Source organism: Diceros bicornis, chromosome 13 (genome assembly GCF_020826845.1).
Source record: "Diceros bicornis minor isolate mBicDic1 chromosome 13, mDicBic1.mat.cur, whole genome shotgun sequence".
Lineage (NCBI taxonomy): Eukaryota > Metazoa > Chordata > Mammalia > Perissodactyla > Rhinocerotidae > Diceros > Diceros bicornis.
In genome coordinates this window covers 22,153,063-22,180,881 of record NC_080752.1, presented here as the reverse complement: position 1 = coordinate 22,180,881, position 27,819 = coordinate 22,153,063, and the positions used below count along the sequence as shown (strand labels likewise).

The 27,819-nt window shown below is 59.1% G+C and overlaps 3 protein-coding genes across 7 annotated transcripts; 1 reads left to right on the top strand and 2 right to left on the bottom strand.

Moving 5' to 3' along the window:
* The first annotated feature begins 3,233 nt into the window (after positions 1 to 3,233).
* On the top strand, positions 3,234 to 5,633 carry TNFRSF18 (TNF receptor superfamily member 18). 2 transcript variants are annotated; one of them, XM_058551998.1, is made up of 5 exons: positions 3,234 to 3,401; positions 4,296 to 4,415; positions 4,952 to 5,039; positions 5,150 to 5,352; positions 5,419 to 5,633. In XM_058551998.1, exons 1-5 carry the CDS (start codon positions 3,245 to 3,247, stop codon positions 5,541 to 5,543), a joined length of 693 nt encoding a protein of 230 aa, XP_058407981.1. In that variant the 5' UTR covers positions 3,234 to 3,244; the 3' UTR covers positions 5,544 to 5,633. The 2 variants fall into 2 exon arrangements, with proteins under 2 accessions (XP_058407981.1, XP_058407980.1); XM_058551997.1 differs by having other exon boundaries at positions 5,150 to 5,633.
* A 10,626-nt stretch (positions 5,634 to 16,259) lies between these two features.
* Positions 16,260 to 24,542, bottom strand: LOC131412687 (inactive polyglycylase TTLL10-like). Of its 4 annotated transcripts, none has more exons than XM_058552585.1 (9): positions 24,145 to 24,542; positions 23,931 to 24,063; positions 23,672 to 23,790; positions 23,354 to 23,498; positions 22,395 to 22,466; positions 21,815 to 21,900; positions 21,250 to 21,421; positions 20,254 to 20,425; positions 16,260 to 19,719 (listed from the first exon to the last, which is right to left on the bottom strand). In XM_058552585.1, the coding sequence occupies exons 1-9, from the start codon at positions 24,203 to 24,205 to the stop codon at positions 19,339 to 19,341; spliced, it is 1,341 nt and encodes a 446-aa protein (XP_058408568.1). In that variant the 5' UTR covers positions 24,206 to 24,542; the 3' UTR covers positions 16,260 to 19,338. The 4 variants fall into 4 exon arrangements, with proteins under 4 accessions (XP_058408568.1, XP_058408569.1, XP_058408566.1 ...); XM_058552586.1 differs by having other exon boundaries at positions 23,354 to 23,483; XM_058552583.1 differs by having other exon boundaries at positions 16,260 to 19,648; positions 23,354 to 23,483; positions 24,145 to 24,262.
* A 105-nt stretch (positions 24,543 to 24,647) lies between these two features.
* On the bottom strand, positions 24,648 to 26,771 carry LOC131412688 (uncharacterized). Its single transcript, XM_058552587.1, has one exon. The coding sequence runs from the start codon at positions 25,975 to 25,977 to the stop codon at positions 24,778 to 24,780; it is 1,200 nt and encodes a 399-aa protein (XP_058408570.1). The 5' UTR covers positions 25,978 to 26,771; the 3' UTR covers positions 24,648 to 24,777.
* Positions 26,772 to 27,819: the final 1,048 nt, after the last annotated feature.

The window sequence follows — 27,819 nt, the reverse complement described above, 5'->3', positions numbered from 1 at the left end:
CCTTCTGCGCCTCCTGCCGGGGTGTCGTGCCAGATGGCGAACGCCCTTCATGGCTGCCTGTGTCCTGCAGCCAAAGGCGCCTTGACGGACACTCGGTCAGCCAGGACTTGGGGCTCTGATTTCGGCAGAGCCTTGGTGCCCCCCAGCCCCCTCCTTGTTTCTCGGGCCAGCTTTCTCCCCAGAGTCGCCCCACAGGCCCGTCCAAACTCTTCCTCCTCAAACCCATCCTTGGCACTGCCTGCTGCTTCGAAGGGAAGACCGAGCCACCCCGGCGTTCAGTCAGCAGTGTCCACGGAGTCTCTGTCATCTGGCGTGGGATTCGGCAGGGAACAGGACCATGTCATCCCTGCCCTCAAGACAGGCGGCAGTTGGCACCACAGACCCCAGTGCAGTGTGGAGGCTGTGGGACCTGAAGGAGGGGCCGTGGAGCTGGGATGCTGGGGGCGCTGGGTCCTTGGGGCCTGGAAGGTGGAAGGCTGTGGGAAAGGACTTCATCTCCAAACGTCCCAGCTCTTCCCCTGGCCCCGCCTGGCTGCTTCATCTCCGCCACTGTGGAGATCGGAGGTCAGCTGCCCCCTCTTGGCCTCTACGCTGCTCCTGATCACACTCCCCACCTCAGGCCCCTCCTCCAGGGTCCACCCGGTGCCCCCTCCTCCCCTGTCGGCTGTGCCCAGTGGGCTCTCTCCACGCCCCCCACAGGCTCCCCGTGGACCCTCGGCTGCATGAACACACGTTAATTGTGTAAACCGAAAAAAATGACGCAGAATGCTCAAAAAACATTGGAAAACACAGAGAAGCAGATATAAATCTCCTCTCGCCCCACCGCCAGGTCGCGGAGACTCGCTAGCTGGCAGCGGTGGCGGGGCCGGGAGGGCCTTCCGGAGCCACTGGGACAGGAAGGCCGACGCCAGCGCTGACATTTTGCTGGTGTCATGCTTGCCTTTCGAGGGCCCTGCTCACAGCCACCATCTCCATGGGCACAGGACCTGGGTCCTCTGACGTCCGTGGCATGTGGTGGCCGTCACGAGGGGCTGGCAGCCACCCTTGCAGACAGCCTGCCTTCCTGGGCCCGGCCGGCCTCTCCCCTGCCCAGACCCCCCCAGTGAACGTCCTCCTGCCCAGCCTGGCTTCTTCCCCTGCACCTTCACCCCCTACACCACTTCCAGAAGGTTCTAACTCTGTCCCTACTTCCAGAAGGACCAGCTGACGCACGGCATGGTCTGGCAAGCGTCATTTATAGGGGATTTATCATATTTTCTTGGGTCACAGTGTATCGGGCACTTACCTGAGTTGGGGCGACCCTGTGCTGGCACAGACCTGACCTCTCAGGTCTTTAAGATGGGCATTGGCAGAAGGTCCAGAACTGCCCAGTTCTCCACCTCTACCCAGCGTCCAGGTCTGACCACATGACCTCTCTTCCTGCCCCAGCTCAGACCCACGTCCCCACCCAGGAGCTGAACAGAGACCCCGGGGCTCCTCAGAGAGGCCTCCCGACCCACCGAGCCCCCCGTAGCCTGGAGCCGCCGCCACCCTAGGAACCCCCTTTCTCTGAGGAGGGGCTTGAGGACAAAGTGGAGTCACCAACTGCTCATTCCTGTCCGTTCCCTCAGAAGAGGGACACCCGCTGCCCCAGGTGAGGCGGTGGCTGCCGGTCTCGAAGGGGCTCGAACCAGGTCTCCTGGGTCTGCCCATGTCGCGGCCGTCACCACACCTCCAGCCCATGGGCACAGCCACAGTCACAGTCCCGAGGCCCCCGCCCGCCCCCAGCATTCCAGCTCCCCCTGTGCCTCAGCTGGGGGGAAATAAGGCTGAGCAATCCAGGCAGGCTTACTGGAGGAAGCAGGGCCCCAGAACCCCTTGGTGCCACATGGGGAAACTGAGACACAGAGAGACGCGGACAGTCTCACGGTGAGTTTTCTGTGGCTTGAGAGCTCCGTCAGTTGTCCTCCACACCCTCCAGGGTGACCAGATTTGTCTGAGGAGATCTAGGTTGGAACTGGCCCAGCGATCAGAGCTGGACCTGGGCAGGCCCCCTCTGCTCCGAGCTTCAGGTGCCTCGAGGTTCAACCCCTGCCCTGGCGTCTCCTCGCTGCCCTTCCCAGCACCTCTCCCGAGTACCGAGGAGTTGCTTGGGTTGGGGGTGCGACAGGGCTTCCGGGCTCTAAGCCCTGGGGTGGTTCCCATGCTGGTGGGTGCTGGGCTTGGCCCTGCGGTTTGGGTGCGGCCAGGGCTGGGCAGGTGTGGGCTCTGGGGTCTGGAGGCTTCACAGAGGACCAGGGACTTCATTCCACCCCGTTTAGGGGTCGCTGAAGATCTTTAAAAGCCCGTGGGGCCCCCCGAGGAAGCTGGAGGTGGGGAGGAGGCTCAGCCAGGAGCCAAGGGGGCACAGCAAGCCGCCCTGGTGGGGGATCCCCACGAGAGCCCGCCCCGTGGGCGCTGCCCACCACGATGACTCAGGGCACCATCTGCCGCCTGCATCCGGCACCCACCCCTGCGCCCCTTGCCCTCAACCCGTCCCTCCAGACCTGGCGGCCGCAAGTTTTGCATAGAAAACATTTCTGAACCCCCATCTCGTGCCCCCTGTGACGTGGCTGGGGATGTAGGTCATGTCCCCCTCAACACACACACGTTTGGGGCATATTTAGTTTCTGGATGGGAATTCCTGGGCCAAAGGCCACGAACACTGGGGACCCCCCCAAGATCACCCCGCACGTGGGTCTCCTGACGCCCCTTGGTCACCTGCAGCCTGCAATGGGACCCTGCCCCCTTGAGGTCCCACTGGGCTCCATTGAATTTTTTAAAAAACAGGCTTTATTTTTCAGAACAGTTTTAGGTTCACAGCAAACTGAGGGGAAGGTACAGAGATTCCTATGTGCCCCCCACAGGCAGCGCCTCCCCTGTCCACACCCCACAGAGGGGCGTTCGTTACAGCTGACAAACCTGCACTAACAGGTCACTGTCACCCAGAGGCCACGGTCTGCGGGGGTCTCGCGGTGCCGAGCAGTAACGACACGCACCCACTGTTCTAACCGCACAGCGTGGTTCCTCTGTCCTGAATCCTCCGCTCTGCCTGTCCCTTGCATTGGGACTGCGGAGCTGCGGGTGTTGGACGTCCTGATAGGAACAGTTTCTTGCCCTCTCCGGTGTGGTGGAGGCGGGCGGCTGCAGGCGGGTCTGGGCGTGTCCAGCTGGGGGCGGGGCCGGGCCTCCTAAATTCCGGAGCCCAGGCGGGGTGGTGGGTGCCATGCAGGTGAGGGGTGCGCGGGTGGCCCTGTGCTGCCTGGCGCTGCTCTGCGAGCTCAGTTTGGGCCAGCACCCTGCCGGGGGTCCGAGCTGCGGCCCCGGCCGCCATCTGCGTGGGACGGGGACAGACGTGCGCTGCTGCCGCTCCTGCGCCCCAGGTAAGGCACCCAGCTGGAGGGCAGCATTGCACTGCCCCCTCCCCATGCTCCCTGCAGACCCAGCTGTGGCGGGCTGCAGGCGAGCTTTCCGGGTCCAGAGCCCTGGGTCCCAGTGCAATCTCGCAGGAGGCAGAGGCGCACTGGGCTCGGGCCAGTGGCCCGAGGGGGAGCCAGGGCGAGGGCTGCGGAGCCTTCCCCAAGATTCCGGGGGCCCCAAGGTGGAGGAGGGCTTCCGGTTCCTCCTGAGTGGGAAGTGAGCCTTTGGCCATTATCCAGACCACTTCCTGCCCAGTTTGGGGTGGCAGGCCCCTTTTCTGCCTCCTTCCCCCTGCCCCTGACCTGTATCTATGGGTGAGGGGCAGGTGGAAAGCGCCAGCTAGGGAAAAATATTGCAAGAAAACACCCCAGAGCATCAGCTTGCTGGGGCCTGGGGGTGGGAAGGGGAGGCTCTGAGGGTCCAAACCCCCATGGGATTGGAGTGGTGGACAGCGATGCAGGGGGGCCCAGGCAGCTTGCCTCCAGGGGCGTGGCAGCTGGGGGCAGTGCAGGGGGAGAGAAGAGGGGGACAGGCCCCAGATGACTCCCATGTCCGCAGGGTCAGCTCCTGGTTACATGCCGAGTCACAGCCACTCTGGGCGGGAGCAGCTTCAGGGCAGTGGGGGGATGTGGCCAGGCCCTGTGGGCTGAGGAGCTGGCACCCAGGAGGGAGGAACACAGCTGGGCCAGTGCAGGGTCCTGGCTCCCACACAGGGGCCTCTGGGCCCTGGGGCTGTCAGAGGCTGGGGGCTCTGGGCTGCCGTGACTGACACCCCATTCCCGTGGAGGGCTGGGGGGAACCTTGAGGAGGGAGGGGCCCGGCCCAGCTGCTGAGAGGGCTGGCATGTCTCCTCCCAGCCGAGGTCTGTCCTGAGCAGAACTGCACGTGTGTCCAGCCTGAGTTCCACTGTGGAGACCCGCAGTGCAAGAGCTGCCAGCACCACCCCTGCCCGCCCGGCCAGGAGGCACAGCCGCATGGTAAGTCTCTGGCGGCTGTGCCCTGAGCAGGCCAAGAGGGCTGACCAGGGGGCCGAGCCAGAGGGGGCAGGTGTCTGGCAAGTGGTGTGTGGGTGGAAGGAAGCTGGCCTGTGTGGGGACCAGGCACGTGCTCTGGGCAGCAGGCATCAGCGTCCCAGGTCCTGCAAAGCCCAGGTGGTGGGACTGCTCCGTCGCTTAGCGCCATGGCCTGAGTCTGAGCCACGGCACCCAGCGCCCATGCGGCTTTGGGGAGTCCTTTCCTCTCAGCCTGGGTTTCTCTGTCCAGGGTGAGGGTCCCGACGCCCCCAGGGAGCCTCCACTCAGTCCAGGGTCACATCCCCAGGTCCCCCAAGGCTGCCTCCCCACAACGCCTGCCCTGGAACGGGGCACACGGGGGAACTGGTGTATCATCTGCGAGCATCAGAGACCTCTGTCAAATGGACGAGGTGTGCGGGGGTCACTCCGCTGTGGGCCCGGACCCCAGACAGACCCCCCTGAGCTACCCTGCAGCCTGAGCGCCATCTGTCTGTCTCCAGGGAGTTTCCGTTTTGGCTTCAAGTGTGTGGACTGTGCCGCAGGGACCTTCTCTGGGGGCCGCGAGGGCCACTGCAAACCATGGGCAGAGTGAGTCCTGGGGGGAACCCGGCCTGCTGGGCAGTGCCAGCCAGCTCCGAGGGAGGGGCTTCTCCTGTCCCTCCCAGGCTGACCAAAGGCTCTGTGTCCCTGTGTCCCAGCTGCTCCCAGTTTGGGTTTCCCACCGTGTTCCCCGGCAACAAGACACACAATGCCATATGCAGCTCATGGCCACCGCCCACTGAGCCGCACGGCCCGCTGACCATCATCCTTCTCGCGGTGGCTGCCTGCAGCCTAGTCCTGACCGTGGCCCAGCTTGGCCTGCACGTCTGGCAGCTGAGGAGACAGCAAGTGCACCCCCCAGGTCAGTGGTGCCCTGGGGCGGGGGAGGCGGGCGCCGGCCTCTCTGCTGACCACAGCCCCTCTGCAGAGACCCAGCTGCTCCTGGAGGTGCCACCACCGGCTGAGGACTCCTGTAGCTGCCAGTTCCCTGAGGAGGAGCGGGGGGAGCGGCTGTCGGAGGACAAGGGCGGGCTGGGGGACCTGTGGGTGTGAGGCCTGGCCGTCCTCTGGGACAGCAGACCCTGAGCCAGACCCTCCCAGGCGCTCGCCCAGGGCTGACCCTTGGGAGCAAGGACTCTGTGCCCTGCTGCGGGCCCGGCCCTGCTCCCCTCAATGGCGGAAGTGGGTGGGGGTGGTGACGGTGACCAGCCCTCCAGACCATGCAGAAGAGGCAGCAGCAGTGCCCAGACCCCATGGGAGACACAGACATGGCTGTGGCCGCCTGCCTCCCTTGCCGGCCCTGCTGGGGTGGGGTCTGTGGGCCCCTGTTCCCAGGGCAGGAGGCCGTGTCCAGCACAGGACCTGGCTGCAGGTGGCGCTCAATAAACACTGCCCAGTGACCTGAGTGGACGTGTGCTGGGGGAAGACCGGGGGTGGGGAGATGAGGCGTGGGCCCCAGGGCCTCCCTCACCCGTGCCCACAGTCCCCTCCCAGCCTAGGCGGGAGTGGGGTGGGACAGAAGTCGGGGCCGTTCCAGGTCAGGGCACAGGCGCTCCGCAGCGACCACAGGCTCAGAAGGTTTCCCGGAGGAGCGGTGCCGGGCTGGACACCTGCCCTCTGTGCCTCTTTGCTGCCCTGTCCAAGCCCCTTCCCCCTGGTGGTCTGCCTTGTCACGCGCTGGGACAGCTGGGTCCTGGGCCTGCGTCCAGTCTCTGGCCACCGCTGCTCCGGGTTCTAGGCTTGGGCTGGCCGCACAGCCTGCTGGCCCCTGTGGGGTGCTTGCCCTGTGTCATTTGGGCCCGAGTCCAGGGCGAGGTTGGTCTCCACACCCCACACTTCCTGCCTCTCTCCCGGCTCTGCTGCTGGCCCCCACTCCACAGGACCCAGCTCCCTCCGGCCATGGTTCAGGGTGCCGCCCAGTCTCCCGGCCGGGCTGGCAACCCACAGAACACTGATAAGGACTCCTTGGCACAGCTGTGCAGGGTGTGGCCGGCAGGCCAGCGGAGACTGGTCTCAGTAGCTGCGCCCTCAGGTGCCAGCGCACTGCACCTGGCCACCTGCCCGCGGCCCTCGTCCCCCCGCCCCCTGCTCCAGGCCCTGCCCCCAGCCCTCCCACCTGCACTCAGCCCAGGAGAGTCCCTGTCACCAGTCCTCACCCCAGCCCAGCACCCATGGCAGGGGGCCGGGTGGGCCCAACTCGAAGCAGGTTGGGGGAGAGGGGATCAGTGTGTGTCCTGCCTGGGGCCTCACCCCACCCCACCCGACACAGCACAGCCCACTTCTACCCCTGGAAGCGTGTCGACAACCCTTCACGACTTTACCCAAGAGGGGAATACTTGTCCGTGAGCACCTTCTCAGTGCCTCCTGGGCCCGGGGCTCTGGGCACTCTCACGGAGCCCACGTTCTGGGTGAGGATCCAGGCGAATTAGCTCACGAACAAGAAAATGCCCAGCGAGCTGGCTGGCGTCACGGTGACAGTGGGGGACGCACCTCAGGTTCTCCTATGTCCAGGCCAGGTCTCCTGTCCTGCCCACCCCTCGCCCACTGTCCTTCGGGAAGCCAGCTCTCTTGGGGCTTGTTCTTGTTACCTAGGTCACTTGACTGCCCCACCCCCTGGGGTGGGGCACAGGGGTGCTCACAGCTGTCCTGGACCCTCCCCAGGCGCCTGCTCAGGCAGCCCCAGGGAGAGGGGTTCCCAGCCCTGGCTCAGCTGCCCCTGCAGGGGCTGGGAGCCAAATCATCCACAGACCTTCCCAAGAAACCGCCCATGGCTTGCCCGTGCCAGGGCCTGAGGGGCCTCTCAGGTTGGCGCACGGTCGCTGACTCAGCGCGGAAACTCCTCGTGGGCGGCCGCGTGGGGCCACAGTGCCCGGAATGTCAGCGAGGGGGCGGCAGGGCTGACGCAGAGCAGGGAGGGGGATTCCGAGACCCAGGTCAGGCGAGGGTGGGGATGGGGTTGAAGTCAGCGTTGGAAGGTCAGGCTGGGCCTGGGAGTGGGTGAGAGGGGTCTGGCCCCAGGGAGCTCACGGCTTTGGGGGGCCTCAGGGGAACTTTTGCAGCATCCGTCCCCTTCCACCACGCACCGCCGCAGAGACGCCCTCTACCCCACCCGGCCCCACCTGCCCCCATCCTGCGGTCATCCCAGCGCCAAAGGCCCACTCCTGCTCTCCCTCCCGCCTTCGCTCACATCCCTCCCCAGGTAGCCTCCTTGGATGGAGCCCCCAGGGCCCCTCAATTTGCAAGCTCGACCTGGGCCTGCGGTGCCCCAGCTCAGAGCCCACAGAGCAGAGAGGGGACACAGGGGCCTGGTCATGGCAATTTGTAGGACAACTCTGCCTGAAAAGGGGTGTGCAGGGCCCCGGGGGCACAGGGGCCAAGGCTGGAAGGTTAGTGGAGACCCCAGTGCATGGGTGTGCAGAGGCCACACCAAGGGGTCCTAGGTAGGGGAGGCCTGAGCACATCCGAGTTTGGAGGAGGGAAGTAGTGTGTGAGGGAGGGCAGTGCCCAGGGCAGCAGGGGCTACGTGTGGGGAAGGGGTGGGGGCTGCTCTGAGACGAGGTGCTGCTGAGAGCTCCCACCCCCTCCCACTCAACCCAGCCTCCTGGGATGGGGCAGGCATGTGCCCACTGGCACAGCCTGGCAGCCCTGTGTGGAGAAAGGCCCCATGGTGAGACTCTGTCCAGGCCACTTCAGGCCCCTCACTGCTCCCCCTGGAAACTCCCACCCCACAGGAGCACATCACCAGCTGTCCCGGAAAACCACAGCCCCTCCCTCTGGGGTCAGGGTCCACGTGTCTGTTCAGCTTCAGATAAGGGCCCAGAGGCCACCCTCTGTTCCCAGAAGTGCTTCCGGCCACAGCAGCTACCCACCCAGCCTCCATCCCTCACCTCACTAGAAAAGGTCCCTGTCTGGCCCTTACTGAGATCTGGACTCAGCCAGTGTGGGACCCCCAGCTGGGCAGAAAGACCCATGGTGGGGACAGGGAGGGGACCCATCCTAGACAGAACTGACATTAGCCCCTCCCAGCCCCAGTCCTAGGGCAGTTGCTGGGGACCATCCTGGGGCAGGTGGTCCCAGGCTGCCCCTAAGTGCTGGGATGTGCACCAGTGGGTCAGACAGGCCCATGATGTCAAGCCTGACCACTCAGGGACTCTGACCAGGACCTGGGGCCGTCACTCCTGTCCCCCTGACCTCTGGTATCCTCAACATTCAGCAGCACAGCCACCCCTCCCCCAGCTGGGTCAGCAAAGGACTCGCTCCTAGAGGGGCTGCCCCTCTAGCCAGCCCTTGTGGTGGTTTTCAGGGCCCTGGACACCACCCCCACCAAGAAGTGGCTGTGCCTGGGGTGGAGAGGCAGACACCCCCACCCCCACATGTCTCATCTTTCCAGGAAGCTTCAGAAGGTGAGGTGATTTCCAGAGATGGTGATTCAGGCCAGGGCTGCTCCAGACCCCTTTCTCCGAGACACATTCCAGGGAAGAGGGGTTGGGGGTGTCCTCTGAGTGCTCGGGGCTCCATGGGCTTGTTGTCTGGCTGAAACACACCCATGGCTGCTGGAAGGTGCCCAGCAGACCCCGGGCCCTGTCTGCCAGGGGCTGAGTGGTGCCAGTGTGAGGGTCTGTGCTGTGCAGACCTCAAGATGGAGGCTACAGGGATGGTAGGGGTCCTTAGGCGGTGCCTGGGTCAGAGCCGAGGGTGGCTTGATCCCTCAAACCTTCTGCAGGTGGAAGGCACTGCTTGAATTCCCCACCCACTGGCAGGACCCCAGGACTCACCCCTGGTGGAGGGGGAGGGAATGGGTGGAGGGGGATGGAGAGTAGGGGGAGACAGCTCAGCTTTCAGGAGCTGCATTCACCTTGGATTACAAACCCAGCCGCAGGGCAGGGCAGGCCCATCCTAGGTTCTCGGGAAGCCACCCCTCCCCTGCTGCCTGGGCCGCACCTCAAGCCCCTGCCGGGGTCCCGACCGCCTCTGCTGTGCTTGCCGCCCATCTTGTCGTCTGAATACTGGGGTACACCTCGCACCTCCGATGCCCAGGTGCCCCATTGCCCACGGCACCCCAGGCTCCATCTCCTGCCCTCCTCTCCCTGCTAGTCAGACCTTATGGGTCTGGGGTTCTGGTTAGGGCACTTTGGAGCCCAAATGTGGGCTGGGTGGGGCCGCCAGAGATCCCGATGGGGGCGAGGGTGGCATCACCTCCAGGGCATGAACGACAGCAGAGGTTCTCGGGGAACCTCATTTATTGACATTCCGGCTCTCAGGGGGCCCCAGGGACCCAAGAGCAGCAGATGGTCCAGGCCTTTGGGGGAGCCCAGGATGGGGGCTCAGTCAGGACAAGGCAGGCCACTCTGCCACTGGGCACTTCTCCTCACACCACGGGTCCCGTGGATCACTGCACCCACTCAGGGCCCAGCGACAATGGGGGCCATGAGCAAAGCATCTTCCTGAGGACTCTGCACATTGACAGGCTGGCTGAACCTAGGGGCAGCCCCACCGTGGCCAGTGAGGAGAGCTGGAATGTTTTGGGACAGCACTGATGCCTCACAGGCCACGAGACACCACAAGACAGTGTGTGGCCAGAGGACTCGTGGGCAGCGACTTGTGGGGTGGGTGGGATGTGAGGAAGGGGGGGAGAGGCCTGTGAGCTGCGACATGGGCTACAGAGGCCCCGGGGGTATCAAGAGGTGACCCAGGCTAGTGGCTACGCGGCAGCCTGCATGCCAGCAGGGCACGTGGTCCTGACCCCAAAGACCTGGGCACGCTCAGCCCACTCAGGAGGCCGCCTCTCCCTGACGGAGGCTGGTCTTCCCCCTGCCGCCCTCAGGACCACAGAGCCGGCCACCCTGCTGCAGAGCAAACAGTGGCTGAGCCTGGCCTCTCACAGAGAGCCCGCCAGACACTCTGGGAGGGGCTCGGGCTCCTGGACTCCGCCACACAGTGACAAGTGTGCTTCTTGCCCCTCGTCTGGGGACCCCACACTCCAGGCCTCAGCAGGATGATGGGGGGGTGCAGCGGGGTGCACTAGGGTGGGGTGGGCAGGCTGAGAGTGACTGGACGGGTCGGTCCTAGCCCCAGGCCTGGGCCTCTCATTGGCTCTGTGACCTGGGGGGACTGACTACCTCTCTGAGCCCTGGTTCCCTTCTCCTTCCTCCTCTCCTGGGCTGCACCCCTCTGGCTGCCGGCGGGAGACACAGTGGTGCCTGGTGCCCTCTAGCAGTGCTGTGGCTGTCGCATCCCTGGGAGTGGAGCTGCCCTCCCCCTGGCGTGGTGGGGTGGACAGCTGTGAGGCCAGGCCTGCTGCCTGCCAGGCCCCACCAGCGCTCCATCGCAGAGCAGAGAAGGGGTCCTGGCGGCCCCTATCCCCTGCAGTGAGGCCGCTCATGTCTGGGGCGGATTTGAGGTCAGGAGCGTGGGTGGGCCAGAAGGAGGGCGTTTGTGACCTGGCAGTGACAATTTGGAGAGGCAAGGGCCTGGCCTGTGAGACGGGTGCAGGAGGAGGGTGTGCAACTAGGTGGGCCTGGGGTCCGGACTGGGATTGGTGCAGGGTGGCTGGAGGGCAGGGGTTGGGAGGGATATGGCTGGCCCTGGGCACTTGGTGGTAGGGGCCGGGACACATCTGAGGTCCTGAATCTCCCCGCAACCTCAGGGCTGGGCCCACAGGGAGCAGGGATGGCCCAAGCCACACAGGAACTGGCGAGGGTGGGCCAGTGCTGGCTCTGCATGCCCTTCGGTGTGCTGTCCTGACATATGACCCTCACCTCCGGCCTCTGCAGCGCTCTGCCTGCAGGAACGTCAGGGGTTGTCGTAAGTGGTGGAGAGCGCAGGGCCCTGGTGCTCTGGGGAACAATCTTGGGTTCCGGGGAGCCCTCCTTTGGGGATCCATAGGGGTCCATAGGGATCCAGATCCTTCCTGAGGGACACTGGATGCCTTTCTCGGGGCTCACAGAGCCAGGATGGAGGGGTCATGTGGGTTGTGGGGCTGCAGGAGGGTCCTGGGTAATTAGGGACACAGGGTGATGTGTGGGAGCCCAGGAGCTGGCGGGCTTTCCCACGATGGAGGCAGCTCCGGGGTGGGACAGAGTAGGGGACCATGGGGGCTCATCTCCCCTTCCTGCAGGGCAGGCCCTCGGTCCCTCCACCCCTGTATTCCCCCCAAGGACAGGTCCCACCAGTGGAGTAGGGGCTGGCAGGGCAGAGGGACAGGTGTTGGGGTCCAGGGAAGCCCCTGGGGGGCGTCTTGGGGTGCCTGGTGCATGCCGGGGCGGCCAGCCGCCTGACCCGCCGCAGAGGCTGCCTCTGTAACAAAGTAGCCTTTATAGGTCCCGAGAGGGCGCTGGCGGCCGCCCGCTAGGAGCCGCGGTGGCCCGTGTTCTTGCGCTGCTCCTCGGCGGGCCCCGGGGAAGGCTCCCGGGCCTGGGCGCCGTCGGGGTCCCGGGGGGGCAGGGGCCTGCGGGCTCCCGGCTTGTCTGCGCAGAGCGAAGGCGGTGGGCGGGGCCCCCCCGGGCGCCGCCCCGGGTCCCCCTCGCCGTTGTGTAGGAGCACAAAGCGGCGCTGCGACAGCAGGGGCAGCATCTTCTGGCTGTGCAAGCTCTTCTGGAAGGTCTCCATCGCCAGGTCTGGGCAGAGCGGGAGGGGCGGGGAGGGGGGCATTGGCAGGGGGCTGGGAGGGGCAGGGACCCAGCTTCCCCAGCATCACGTTTGTGGGGCGGGGTGAGGTTCTAGGGGCAGAGGTGAGGGAGTGGTGAGGGGTGGGACCCAGGTGGGAGTGAGGTGTGGGCGGCCCGCCTTAGTGGGCAGGTGGGGCACAGATGCCTCTCTTCTGGGAGCATTGGGGGCGGGGTTGCCACGCAGGTGGAGAGCTACATTTGTGGGCATCTGAACTTGGGGAGAGGGTGGGGTGGAGCATCCAAGACTGGGCAGGCAATGCCAGGGCGGATTGAAGGTTCTGGGGGCTGCCCAGGGGCCTCACCCAGGGTCTCCACCACCACGCCTGGAATCACCTCCTTCAGCACTTCACAGTTGGTGTGCAGGGCAGGGTTGGAGTTCATCTCCAGCAGCCACACCTGGGCCCAGCACTAGTCAGCATCCCTCCCCACCCACCACTTGGTCAAGCAGAAGTCTGAGGCCCTGGTCTCCATTAAGCCAGGTGACCCAGGGCAAGGTGCTCCTTTTCTGTGGCCTTACTCCTCCTATTTGCCCCAGAGGCTGGGACTCTGAGGGTCTGAGGGTCTGGCTTGGGGGTTGCCCCAGCTGCGGGAGTGCAGCCTTATGGACACACCATCCCCAGGGCTTGGGGCAGGGAGCAGTCTGACTGCAGAGTCCACCCCAGGGGCCTGCCTGGGTGGTCAGGGTGTGCACAGACAGCCCTGCCTCCCTGCACCTGCCTACCAGGCCCCGCCCGCCCTGGGACGCCTCAGCAGCACCTGGAAGTTCTCATCGATCAAGAAGTCACAGCCGATGAGGTCGAAATAGCCCAGCTTGCACTCGAGCTTGGACTTGACGGCCAGGAAGCAGTGGGCCATGATCTGCTGCATCCGCTTCTGTGGGTGGGGCAGGGAGGGGCGACTGGATGTCACCTGTGGACCCTGATTGTACCTCCCAGGCCTGAACAGCCACAGCCACAGCCCTCACCTGCTCTCTCACCTGAGCCCACACCTGCACAGCCACACCTGCCCACACTTTCGTACTCTCAGAGTCACAGGCTCACAGCCAGAAACTCATTCACTCTCGTTTTATTCATTCAACAAACATGTAGAGCTCCTACTGCGTGGCAGGTACTGGGTTACGAGAGTGAAGAGGGGGCTGGCCTGGTGGCGCAGCAGTTAAGTGCCCGCGCTCTGCTTTGGTGGCCCGGAGTTCACGGGTTCAGATCCCAGGTGAGCACTGATGCACTGCTTGTCAAGCCATGCTGTGGCGGCATCCCATATAAAGTAGAGGAAGATGGGCACGGGTGTTAGCCCAGGGCCAGTCTTCCTCAGCAAAAAGAGGAGGATCGGCATTGGATGTTAGCTCAGGGCTGATCTTCCTCACACACACAAAAAAAGAGTGAAGAGAACTTAAGAGGAATGGCTACGCCACCTGTGGCAGGAGAGAGAGACAGCAAATGTGATAGTACCTCACGATACACTCTGCGCAGCAGACTAAGTGATAAACGCTAATGGGGAAAATGAAGCAGTGCTGGGGGTGGGGTTCTGGGGTGGCTGCTGTAAAAAGGGGTCTGGTCTGGGCGGGCCTCACTGAGGAGATAGTGAGTGAAGACCGAAAGGAGGAGCTGCGGATGGGCATGAGCAATGGCTGTTGTGGGAGCAGCCCAAGGTGTTGGGGGAACAGAGGTCCCTGTGGCTGGAGCAAGCCAGTGGGGCAGCGGGACATGAGACCAGAGTGGCGCCAGTCACATCGTGGGGGCATGGGAGGGACCCTGCCTTTGACCCTGAGAACAGAGCTGTTGGAGGATGGAGCCTAAGAGGGGCATATCTGAGCGGGGCCCTAATAGGGCCCTCTGGCTGCTGTGCTGAGAGGCTGAAGGGGCCCGGAGGAAGTTGTTGAATACTCCGGGTGAGAAATGGCAGTGGCTTGGGTAGGTAGAAGTGGAGGGGTGGATTCTGGATATATTTTGAGGTAGGGCCAACCCCGTTGGTTGATGAAAGGATTGTGAGCTGTGAAAAGAAGATTGAAGGTTATCGTAGGTGTTTGGTTTGAGACTCTGGGAGGATGGAGCCCCCATCCATTAAGAAGGGGAGGAGGACCATGGAGTCGGGGATGTCTGTGAGCTTGCAGATGGGGTACTGGCAGGCCATGGGATATAAGGCTCACATTCAGGAGAGAGGTCAGGGATGGATGTTTAAATGTGGAGTATTAAGCACACAGGTGGACTTTAAAGCCAGGAGACTTTCACCACCAGTGAGTGCAGATAAAGAGCAGAGCATCGGGCTGACCCTGGGTCTCCAGCGAGCAGATGAGGGGCCAGCACAGAGGGCCCACATGGACTGGGCAAGGTCCAGAGGCCACGGGGAAAGAGCACCAGGAGCGAGCTGCTGTGTCCAAAGTGGCTGACAGGTCAGGGAAGCAGAGGGCTGGGAACTGACCTCTGGCTTTGGCAACATGGAGGTCACTGGTGACCTTGATGAGCATCTCTGTGACACAACAGGGAGAAGAAGCCTCATGGAGTGAGTTCGAGAGAGACAAGGAGAACATCAGCGAAAATGGCAGAGGAGGGACATCCAAAGAGAAGCTACTCCATAAAAGCGGCCAGAACACTGGCAAAAGGTGTCAGAATCCACTTTTTCAGAACTCCGGAAATTAGCCAAAGGCTTGAAGCACCCTGAGGAGTGCTTATTCAAGAAGAATCTTGAATCTTGGTAAGAGCAGTGAGCTTTGTGGCATTTTAACTTGCCCTAGTTAGTGTCACCCCTGCTTCCACTCAGGGTTAGCCTTGGGGAGAGCCTGCGTTCTCGGTACTGAGAGAGCAGAAGGGACCTGACATGCAGAGAATTGTAGTTATTTGTTGTGATCTGTCTGGTGGGTCCCTGGAATGCCTCACTTGAAAAGAACTAAAGGAAAATGTGAGGACAATGTCTCACCAAATAGAGAACATCAGCGAAAAGAGAGAAATTATAAAAGGGAGCCAAATAGAAATTCTGGAGCTGAAAAGTATAATAACTGGAATAAAAAACTCACTAGAGGGGCTCAACAGTAGATCTGAGCTGTCTGAAGATGGGTCAATTGAGATGATCCAGTCTGAGGAACAGAAAAAAGAAACATGAAGAAAAGTAAGCAAAGCTACAGAGACCTGTGGGACACCATCAAGCAGACCAACATGCAGAGTGGGGGTCCCAGAGGAAAGGAGAGAAAGAGGCAGGAGGAACATTTGAAGAAATGATGACAGGAAACTTCCCAAATTTGATTAAAACCAACCTACACATCCAAGATCATCAATGAGCTTCAAGTAGGATAAACTCAAAGCGATCCCTCACATCATAATGAAACTTTCGAAAGATAAAGACAAAGAGAATGTTGAAATCAGCAGAGAAGTGGCTCATCATAAGGGATCCTCAATAATATTAACAGCAAATTTCTCATCAGAAACTCTAGTGCCCAGAAGGCTGTGGGTGACATATTCAAAATGCTGAAAGAAAAAAACTGTCAACCAAGACTTCTATATCCAGCAAAACCATCCTTCAAAAATGAAGGAGAAATTAAGACATTTCTGGTTAAAAAAACAAAAACAAAAACCAGAGGTTATCAATCACTACAGTCTTTCAGGCTGAAGTGAACGGACACTAGATGAAAATGTGAATTCATGTGACGAAACAGCGCCTGTAAAGGTAACTACATAGTTAAGTATAAAAGACAGTATACATGTAGTTTTTGGTAATTGCTTTTTTATTCTGTCTGATTTAAAAGACAACTGCATAAAACAATAACTATAAATCTATGTTGATAGACCTGCAATATATATTTGTGACAATACAGCATAAAGGGAGGGATGGAGCTATATAGAAACAATGTCTTTTAAAATACTGTTGAAATTAACTTGGTATTAATCCATACTAAAATTAACTTTGTATTAATCCATACTAAATTGTTATAAAATAAGATATTAATGGTAATTCCTAGGGCAACAACTAAGAAAATAACTTAAAAATATATAGTAAAAGAAATGACACTAGGAATAGTATGCTAGAAAATATCCATTTAACAAAAGGAGGCAGTAATGGAGGAATTGAGAAACAAAAAAAGATAAAAGACATCTAGAAAACAAATAGCAGATGTAAATCCTACCTTATCAGTATACTAAATGTAAATGGATTAACCTTTCCAGTTAAAAGACAGAGATCGGCAGAATGCATTAAAAACCCTTGATGTGCTATCTATGAGACACACTTAGATTCAAAAACACAGATAGGTTGAAAGCAAATGGAGGGGAAAAGCTATATCATGCCAACAGTAAGCAAAAGAGAGCTGGAATGGCTATACTAATATCAGAGAAAATAGATTTTAGACAAAAATTGAGGACATTAAGAAAAAAAGAGGACATTTTATAATGATAAATCAAGAAGATGTAATAATTATAACATACATGCACCTAAGAACAGAGCTTCAAAATACATGAAGCAAAAACTGACAGAACTGAAGGGAGAAATAGACAATTCAATAATAATAGTTGGAGACTTCAATACTCCACTTTCAATGATGGATAGAACAGGATAGGACATCTAGACAGAAGAGCAACAAGTAAACAGAAGACTTGAACAACCCTGAAAAACAACTAGACCTAACAGACATCTAGAGAACGCTGCACCCAGCAGCAGAACACTCCTTCTTCTCAAGTGCACATGGAACATTCTCCAGGACAGACATGTGTTAGGACATAAAACAAGTTTCAGTAATTTTTAAAGGGTTTGACATCATACAAAGTATGTTCTCTGACCACAATGGAATGAAGTTAGAAATAAATAAGAGAAGGAAAATGGGAAAATTCACAAATATGTGGAAATTAAGTAACACTCTTAAGCAACAAATGAAAACAAAAACAGAACACATAAAATCTTAAGGGATCCAGTGAAAGCAGTGCTCAGAAGGGAATTTATGGCTGTAAACACCATAAACAAGAGAAAAGATGTCAAATCAATAACCTAAGCTTCAACCTTAAGAAACTAGAAAAAGAAGAGAAAACTAAACCCAAAGCAAAGAAGGAAGGAAATCATAAAGAAGAGAGTGGAGATAAAGGGAATAGAAATAGAAAACAATAGAGAAAATCAATGAAACCAAAGCTGGTTCATTGACAAGATCAACAAAACTGACAAACTCTTAGCTGGATTGACCAAGAAAAAAGGAGAGAATACCCAAATTACTAAAATCAAGAAAGAAAGACCTTACATAGAGACGAAAATGATTATAAAAAGGATTATTGTTGTTCATAGAATACTATGAACAACTGTATTCCAAACAAATTAGACAACTCAGAAGAAATGGATAGATTCCTAGAAAGACAAATGAATAAGCTTGACCCGAGAAGAAACAGAAAATCTGAATAACCTGTAACAAGCAAAGCTCGAGTTAGTAGTAATAATATAAAAAACCTTCCCACAAAGAAAAGTCCGGGACAAGATGGCCTCACTGGTGAATTTTTCCAAACATTTAAAGAATTAACACTAATCCTTCACAAACTCTCCAAAAATAGAAGAGGAGGGAACATGTCGAAAACCAGACAAACATACAACAAAAGAATGCTATAAACCAATATTGCTTATGAGTTTAGACACAAAAATACTCAATGGAGTACTAGCAAACCAAGTCTAGCAGTGTATTTAAGGATAATATACCATGTTTGCGTGGGATTTATCCCAGAAATGCAAGACTTGTTCAACACATGAAAATCAATCAATGTAATACAGCACATTAATAGAACAAAGCAACAGCAATCAAAACAGTGTGGTACTGACTTAAGGATGGACTCACACACCAGTGGAATAGAACTGAGAGTCCAGAAATAAACCCGTACATATGTGGTCAATTGATTTTCAACGATGTGCCAAGAACAGTCTCTTCGACAAATGGCGCTAGGACAACTGGACATCCACGTGCAAAAAAGTGAAGTTGGACCCTTACCTAATGCCATATACAGAAATTAACTCAAAATGGGTCAATGACCTAAATGTAAGAGCTAAAACTATAAAACTTTTAGAAGAAAACATAGGTATAAATCTTTACAACCTTGGATTTGGCAATGGATTCTTAGATATGACATCAAAAGCATGAATAAGCAGAGAAAAAATAGATAAATTGGTCTTTTCCAAAATCTAAAACTTTTCTGCAAAAAAGGACATTATCAAGAAAGTGAAAGGACAACTCACAGGAGAAAATATTTGCAAACCACATATCTAATAAGGGTCTAGCATCCAGAACATATAAAGAGCTCTCACAGCCTAACAGGCGAGCATGGACAAAGAATCTGAATAGACATTTTTCTAAGGAAGATATACAAATGGCCAATAAACACATGAAAAGATGCTCAATATCATTATCATTAGGGAAATGTAAATCAAACCCACAATGAGATACCACTTCACACCCACTGGATGACTATTAAAAAAAACGAAAAACAAAAAACAAATATTGGCAAGGATCTGGAGAAACTGCAACCCTCATACATTGCTGATGGGAATGTGAACTATTGCAGCAACCGTGGAAAGAGTATGGCAGTTCCTCAAAAAGTTGAACACAAGAGTTACCATGTGACCCCACAATTCCATTCCTAGGTATGTACCCAAGAGACCTGAAAATATATGTTCATGAACATATACATGAACTTGTACAAGAATATTCACATAGCATTATTCATGATAGACAAAAGGTGGAAACAACCCAAACGTCCATCAACTGATGGATGTTCACCCAAAAAGTTGTGGTGGATCCACACGCTGGAATGTTACTCAGCTGTAAAAAGGAATGAGGTACTGACACATGCCACAACGTGGATGAGTCTCGAACACATGATGCTTGGTAAAGGAAGCCAGGAAAAGCCATGTAGTGTATGCTCCCATTTATACAAAATGTCCAGAATAGGGAAACCCATAGGGACAGAAAGTAGATCAGTCGTGTCCAGAAGCTGGGGGAGTGGAATGGGCAGAGATGACTAATGGGCACGGGGTTTCTTTTTGAGGAGATGAAAATGTTCTGAACTATTGTACAACTCTGTGAATCAACTAAAACTACTGAACTGTAAACTTTAAAATGGTAAAGTTTATGTGAATTATCGTGAATTATCGCAGCTGAGAGAGGGAGAGGGAGAGAGATGAGAGAGTAATGGAGACACCTCAGAGCGGCCAGCTTCCACAGCCCGCAGTTACACCTCAGACAGACACACCCTCCAATACAGACGCGCCCCCCCAGGACATCTGACGTGCCCCTTGCCCAGCCCAGCAGAGGCGGAAACACCACCCCCGCCCCCCACATACCCTAAGGGGTCCTGACCCTGGCCCCCCCAGGCTGCGGTGGGTGAGGAGTGCACGGACCGTGAAGGTGGTGAAGACCCAGTCTCTGGGGAGGCCCTTGGTCTTCCTGAACTTGTCGTTGATGTACCGGTTGAGGTGGTCCATGCTCCACACCGTGTTCTCCTTGAGCAGCACGTAGAGGGGGCTCTTCTTCTGCATGAACTGAGGGGGCAGTGTGGCGCCTGGAGACCACTGCCGCAGAACACCCAGAGGTCCTGCCCAACTGAGGGGCCCTAAAAATAGTCTCACCCTAACCCAGCTACCCAGAGATCCCACAGAGGCCCCACTCCTCCAGGACACCCTGCAGGAGCCTGCCTGCCAAGACCCTCCCATAACACCTTCTTCCACTGAGACTCCTCAGCCGTCAAGTCCCCCACAGATCCTCATGGGTGGCCCCTGCCTCGACTCTTCCCATTAGGAAAAGATCTCTCCACTGAGGTCCTCACAGACACCCCTTGCCCCTCAGCTCCTACCCCCACCCACACCTCATCCACACCCAGAGGGAACCAAGCTGGGGGTCAGAGTTGCAGGGCTTGGTCATTTCACCAGGAAGCCCTGCTGTGGCTGAGGTGAGAGACAGTGCTGACTGCAGGCAGGAGGAGCCCAGGCCACCTTCAGACCTGGACCACCTCCAAGACTGGGCCACCCCTGTGTCTGAGCCACCTCTGGGTCTGAGCATATCTACAGCAAGCCTCTCCTTTGCATTTCTGGGCAGAGATCTTGTCCCAAGGCTGCAGGGAGGCCCCTTTCCTGTGAGGTGCCCTTACCTGGTTGGTCAAGTGGCCACCGAGGTTGCTGGAACAGGGGTCATAAAGGCTGAGGGTGAGGCGAGCGTAGCCGTGGCCAAAGAAGACCATATATGGCATGGTGCAGGCGATGAGCAGGTAGGAGCGCACGTCAAACTTCTTCCCATCCAGCAGCAGTGGATTCTGGATGTACCTGGGGGCATGTGGGGCCTGAGAACATGGCCAGCCTGGCCTGTGTCCCTTCACCCCCACCAGGGCCTGGGTCAGTTCCTCAGTGCTCCTGCCACCTGTCCCAAGTGTGACCTATGGGCTCCCTCCTCTGGCTGAGTGCAGTGTCCATTGTTAAGGGGACATTTCTGAGCCTGAACAGGTCAGAGAATTGGGAGGGAGGGCCTGGCCCCTCGATCTCAGCCTACTGCATGCATCTGGGGCACCCCAGGGTACAGCTCTCACCAGGAGCCTGCAGGGTGGAAGCAGACTGGGCCCCTGTGGGCCGGAGGGACTGCCTGGAGGAGGAAGAAGGGCTGACATTGGGCCTTAAAGGGCTGGTGGCTTTGGAGCGGCAGGGAGGGGACATTCCAGGTGGAGGAAGCTGTAGGTCTAGAGACCCAGAGGCTGGGAGCAGCAGCTTGGGAGGCTGACAAGAAGGGAGGGGCAGCAGACAGCAGCTGTGGCAGGTGTGCGGTCTACACCTGGCCGGGATGGGGGAGAGGCTGGCTGTAGGGGGTCCTGCCACCGCTGGGCTTCCTGCAGGGCAGAGGAGCAGGGCCCAGGTTGGCGACAAACTGACCACGCCCTCCCTGCGTGTCCAGGAGCCTCTGTGGGGGGGATCTCCGTTGTGACTGCGACCCCATATAATACCCCACCTCTGCTGGCCACAGAAGGGCCTGGCTAGGGGCACCGCAGGCTTCCACGGCCAAGGACTCCTCTGTAGGCTCTGCGACCCCCACAGGCACCAGCGGGGCCCAGGGTCAGCCCTCCCTGGACTGACACGCCTCATGGCGCCCACGCCCACACCTCTGCACGATGCGTGCCTGGGGCGCGCGGAACGGCATCTTGCGGTAGATGGGGTCGTCCTCGATGCTTTGGATCTTGGCCTGGAGGGCAGTGACTTCCTCCTGGTTCCTGAGCAGAAAGATGCCTTTGCCCTGGTTGGAGGCGGTGGGCTTGCAGATCCACATCTGGGTATCTGCGGAGAGAGGCCCCTGAGCCCCGGGCGGCCCCGCCCCACCCCGGTCCTGACCATGTCCCCCGATGGGACCACGTCCACTCGCTGCCCTGACCTCGCCCCGTCCTGGCCCTAACCTCGCCCAGCCACGGCTCTGACCACGCCCCATCCGCCGCTGACCACGCCCAGCCATGGCCCCGCCCCTACCAGGCTCCGGCGTCCGCTAAAGCCCAGCCAGACCCTCCCACCCTGGCTCAGCCCCGACCTCGCCCACCCTGGCTCCACCCTTCCCCTCCCTGACCATGCCGGAACCTCGACCTCGCCGGACCTTGACCTGGCCTCATCACACCCCCACCTTGGTCCAGGCCTGAACCCATCTTCCCGGAGCAGGGCTGGCATCCAGCGGCCTCTCACCATCAAAGAGGGTGAAAAAAGCCTTTCTCTCCTCGCTGATGTCCAGACGGTAGGTCTCTGGGAAAAATTCTTCCATTTTCAGGACCCTGGGGGAGCAGGGAGGTGGGGAGCACACGGGAGCGCTGTCCTCCTCCCCGCAGGCTTAGCCAGCCATTCTAGGGGTCTGACTGAGGGCCGCTGGGGGGAGAGTGTGCTGGGCTCCAGGCACTCGCAGCTTTTGGTCCCCCCTACCACCAGCTGTTCCCTCTGCAGAGCCTTCCCACCTTCTGTTCTTTTGCCAGGAGCACTCTTTTCCTGCTCCTTGCACACCTGGGTCCTCTGCAGGCTGCAGGTGCCTCCCCCATACCCTGGCCCCTTCTCCCTCCCCCTGCCTCGTCTCAGGCATTTGTGAGCAGTCAGAGCTATGTCCCCAGGCCAGGACAGTGACTGGCATGCACCGAGTGGTCAGCATGGTCAACGCTCTGGGCTAGTCCAAACCTCTTCCCCTGGCTCGGGATGCCCTAACCCCTGTCATCTACCACCAGGCCATTCTTGAGTTGAGGGCAGAGCGGCCCCTCTCAGCTGGGCTGAGTGCATCTACCTCTGTGGCCTGAGGCGTCCTGGGCTGGTCCTCGTGGGCTCCTCGAGGGCAGGTGCTGCATCCTTTCCAGATCTGTACCCCAGGGGACACAGGGCCTGGCCTGAGTGGCCACTCAGTAGTGTGTGGAGAATGGGTGGGTGGGGGTCTGGAGAGGTGGGGGAATGGGTGGGGGCTTTGAGGCAGATAGGTGGGTGGTAGGTGGATGGATGGAGAGGTGGTCTGGTAGATAGACACATGGACGCCTGGGGGAACAGATCAGAGTTGCTGACAGAAATGGGTAGGGTGGAGGTGGACGGCTGGACGTGTAGATGTAAAGATGATGTTGTGAATGACCAGGTAATGGGTAGGCTGCCTGCCTGGTGAGGGTGGACGGGGGAGGCAGATGGTGGGTGGTTGATTGGATGGGTGGGCAGATGTGGAAATTGTCTGGCAAATGCATGGTTGAGCGAGTGGGCAGGTCAGAGAGATGAGTTCACTGAGTGGCTCGGCACGGCTGTGGGGTGGTGGTGAAGGGTAGTGGATGGACAGTGAGTGGAGAAGGAGCTGTGGGGACAGGTATGGGTGGGTGGATGGCGGTGGGTGGATGGCAGTGGGTGTGGAGGCAATGAATGACTAAATTGGGAACACCAGTGGGTGGTCCGTGGTTGGTGTGTGTAAGGATAGCTGGGTGGTCCGAGGGGCAGGTGGATGGAATGGGGGGCAGGTGTTTGGGAGTGGAGACAGATTGGTGAGTGCCTGGATGGGCCAGTGGGAAGATGCGTGGGTGGATGGATGTAGGTGAGTGGACAGAATAGTGAGCAGACGGATTCCGTGGAGGGCGGCCAGGACCAGCGACTGACGTACATGTCAGATGGGTCGGTCTGTGGGGTGGGGTGGGTGGACAGGATCTACTGCTTTAAAGGACAGATGGGTGCATGGCGGGTTGATGGCCGGTGCCAGGTGGGCCAGGGCTGGCTTACCTGGCCTGGGCGCCCAGCGCTGCCTTGTTGATCTTGCTCAGGACCCGTGAGTATACCCTCAGGGCACTGAGCAGCCCGATCTTGGTGGTGAGGAGTCTGTTGTTGGGCAGCTGGTACAGCAGCTGCTCCCCTGGATGACAGAGCCCTGGGCAGCATGTGGGTGACTGCCACAGGGCTGCAGCCACCCAGACCCCATGGCCCTCACCACGCCACCCCCCCCCCAGCCCCCATGGAGGGCTGTGGTGCTGCTCGCCCCGTGCTCTGGCCCAGCAGGCCCTCGCAGGCTGCCGGCGAGCCCCGGCCCCTCCTCCCGGCTACCTTCCCGGAAGCTGCAGTAGCTGTCCCGGCTCTTGACCTCGCACCACTTCAGCTTGTAGTCCTCCCGCCCGCTGTCCTGGATGCGCTGCCAGCCCTTGTTCTTGCAGTAGGAGCTGATTCTGCAGGGCAGGGGCAGCCGTGACCCTGGAGGGAGGGGGGCATGCCAGGGGAGGGGACATGGGGGCCAAGGCAGCAGAGCTGAGGCTGGGCTGGGCCCTGGGGGCAGCGGGGCTGGGCCTGGCTTGAGGCCCCCACTCACATTGAGGCCCCGTTGGTGCCCCCGATGTAGAAGAAGGGGCCCTGCCCGGGGCTGGGCAGCTGTTTCTCTCCCTCCAGCAGGTGCTTCTCCAGGAGGGCGGCCCGGGGCCCAGCAGCTTCAGTGTCATCCAGGTCTGGGGGCGGGTGGGTGGTCAGAGGCTCTGGCCTGGCTGCAGGCTCTCCCACCCCCTCTCGGCCCCTGCCTCAGACCCCACCTGCATCTTGGTCCAGCTGGCTTAGCTGATGCAGGAGCCCCTCCTCCTGGCTGCTCCCCATCAATCTCTCATGGGCCCAGCCTGGGAACGGAGTGGGATCAGGGGGTGGTGCCCATTCAGAATCTGGCCTCAACCAAGCCCAGCCATTTCCAGCAGCCCCTGGGAAGTGTCCCCAGTCTGTCTCACCCCATCTCAGCCCAGGCTCAGGCCTGACCAGTGGACCTGGGCCGGTCACAGCTCCTAGGAGAGAGGGGACAGTCCCTACCACCCAGGGCCAGCCCTGGAGCAGGCAGGGCCCCTCCTTACCAACAGGGCAGGGGCTCTGTGCAGGGAAGGGGCTAGGATGTGCAGCTGGACCTGGGGGCAGACATGGTGCAGGGATGTGCCCAGGAGGGTGGGGTCACAATGTCCATCATGACATCACAGGTGACCCATTTCAGGCAGGGGTGATGGGGTCGGGCTTGCCCTGGGCAGGGGCTGGGTTCCAGGGCGGGCAGGGGATGGGTTCCAGGGCAGGCAGGGGCATGCCTGCTGTGGCTGCCCATGGGGGTGGCCCCCCCCAACACTGTGGACAGCAGCGGTATCCCCTCTCTGTGCCTGTTCAGACCCTGACTCTGCTGTCCTCTGCCCTGCTCAGCTGGCCCAGACCCCACACCCAATGCATGGCTTCCTGCTGGCTCCTCTCCCAGGGCTGTGTGTGGTCCCCCCATGAGAACACCTTCCCTGGGATGGGGCACCTGTCCTGGGGAGGCCCTGGCCTGGTGGGGGCCTGCATTTGCCTGGCACCCGGGGACGGCTCTGCCCGACCCCTGTAATCCTTGACTGCTTGCCTCTCTTCGCGCCGACCTGGGTCCAAGTGGGTAGTCCCCGGCGGTGGTTGAAGCAGGTGCAGCTTTGGGCCACAGGTGTGGGGGCACTGGGGCGGGTGCGCCTCTGGGAAGATGTCGCCCCCACCCCCCTGCGAGACCTTCTGGCAGCTGGTGGTCCTAGTCCTTGGACTGGGCACAAGGTCAGGCCCACCCTGCCCAGGGAGGGACGCCTCCCGGGGTCCTGGACTTGGGTTTCCGCTTGTGGCTGGCCGCTGTCTCTGTGGTGACCATGGGGCCTGATGCCCCGCAGGACCAGGGCCATCTCTGCATCCTGTCTGTCCCGGGCGAGGCCTCCCCTGCAAGGACCGTCTGCCTGGTGTTGCCGTGCTCGGCCTCGGTGCTGGCTGTAAGGAGGGCCGCCGTCAGGCCTGCGGGGGTTGGGAGGGGCACCCTGGCCCTGAACAGGTGCCTCCCCAGAGTTGAGGGTGGCTCTGTGTCTGAGGCAGGGCCGGGCAGCGAGGTGTCCAGGAGTGTCCTCACTGCTGCCTGGGCCTTGCCCGCAGGACAATCCCTTCTTTTGAGCACCTTTTCCCGTGTGGCCAACTCGGGAACATTTCAGGGAATTTTCGACAGGTCCTTCCCAGTTTTGGGGCTGTTTGGGAGGCAAGGACTTTCTGAAGGATTGAAAACACTCAAGCAGTGGGAAGGCAAGCAACTGAAGAGCTGGCAGGACAGAGACGGGGCTCCCGCTCCTGCAGACACACAAGCTGGTCACCAAGAAATGCTGACTGACCCTCGGTGCCCACTCAGGACGGAAGAGGAACTGTGAAGAGCTGTCAGCATGACCACGGGAGCAGGCGGGGAAGAAGGGAGAGCCTGCTGAGAACAGGGAGGGTGTGTGTGCGGGCGTGCACAACTTTCCACATTGCCTGAGAGACCCCAGCCCTTTCCCACTTGGTTCCCAGCACCCGTGGCAGGTCCAAGGAGTCCTGCTGGAGATACGGGACCCCCAACATTCTGACATTCAGCACCTGCCCACAGCACTCTGAAGTGAGTGGCCCTGGTGGGCCAACAGGAATCTGAGGGTGAGCGAGAGCTTGGCGCCCACACAGACACACACAGACCCACATATACACACTTACACAGACACACACTTGGTCATGGACATGCACAGGCACACACACAGACACTCGGTCACACACACGCACAGACACACACCTGGTCATGCACAGACACACACTCAGTCACACACGCACAGACACATACCTGGTCTTGCACAGACACACAGTCACACACGCACAGACACACACCTGGTCATGCATGCACACAGACACACACACAGACACACTCAGTCACGCACATGCAGAGACACACACACACAGAGGAAGAGGAGAGGGAAGAAACAGGATGACACAGAAGTCAGAGGAAACCACCCCCAGAAGGTGCTGGGGGAGCAGGAGAGTCCTCACCCCGGAAGAGGTCTGGACGCTGTTAGAACAAAGGAACAGAAAATACGAAGAGCTAGTGGAAGTTAAAAATGCAACGCAACGGTCGAAGTGCAAGGCCAGGAAATCTCCCAGAAAGGAGAATGAAACACAGAAGCATGAAGGACATGGGGCTAAAGTCACGTCCAGGGGACCCAGGGCTGGGAGGGCGGGGCGCTGAGAGACAGAGGAGGTGCCTAGGGCGGAGAAAGGTCTCCAGATGTCCCTCAGGGGAGCTCCTGAGCCCGGGAGCTGGGCTGGTCACAGCGGATCGGCTGTGACCCCCGATATCTACCTAATCTCTCCGTGCCAATTTCTTTTCCTGCAGAGTGGGCTGGGAGTGACAGCAGCCTGACTGAGTTCACACCCAGAGCGTGCTCACTGTGCGTTGCCGTGACGTGGTGAGGAGGATGAGGGCACAGCGGGGCCGTGAGCATCGCTGTGATTGTGACAGGAACACGTGTGGTGTGCGGGGAGTGAGTCCCCGTCTTCCATGGTGCAGAGTCGGGGGTAACTTCTGCCAGGGGAACTGGAGAGGCAGCAGCTGCGGGCGCTCCACAGAGATGCGGAGGCAAGTGCGGCAGCAGCAGGAGGAGCCCGCGAGGCGGCCTTGGAGCTGGGGGGACGCTGGTCTCCATGCTCAGCCTTGCACCTTGATCTGGCTTTTCTAACTTTGTGTACTCACCACTTTCACAAAGAATTAAACAAGCCATGAGTTATCATTTCTCCTCATGCAAATTAACAAAGATAGAAAGAGGGCCAGGCACACAGGCTGTGGTGACCTCGGGTCTTCGCAGGGCTGGCCGGAGCCCCTGGGTCGGGGCTTGCGGCTTCACTGTCGTCCAGCAGCTGCTCTTTGCAGCCACTCAAGGCCGGAATTCTAAACAAGGCGCAGAGCTCCACGCTCACAGGTGTCCTTGGGAGGTCACTTGTCACTTAGAGTGAGACGCGTGCGCGCAGCCGGGGGTCCCGTCAGGATGGCGCTGGGAGCAGTGAGAACTCCACTGTACAATAGGTTGGGAAATCAACTGTTACCTGGTCAGGTGAGAGGACCGGCGGGAAACAGCACCCTGGTGTGCGGAGTGGGAGACCCTCGCGGACCTGAGGAGAATGTCCGAGAAAGTGAGGCAGGTCAGCATCCGGCCAGGCGGCCCCCCGGATTCCCGTTTGTCCACACGGGTGCCAAGAGGTGCTGACATCGTTGGGCGGGCTGGCGCCTCCTGGCTGGGGGCAGGCTGTCTGGGGGTTGTGGGCCCTGCAGATTTCAGGAGGCCACCCTTCCAGAGTTTGGTTCTGGGAGACAGACCTGGTCCTGAGGGGCCGCCACCCCAGGAGGCACGCCCTTCCCTGCCTGGCCGTGCCCCTCCACCCGTGGCCCTGGG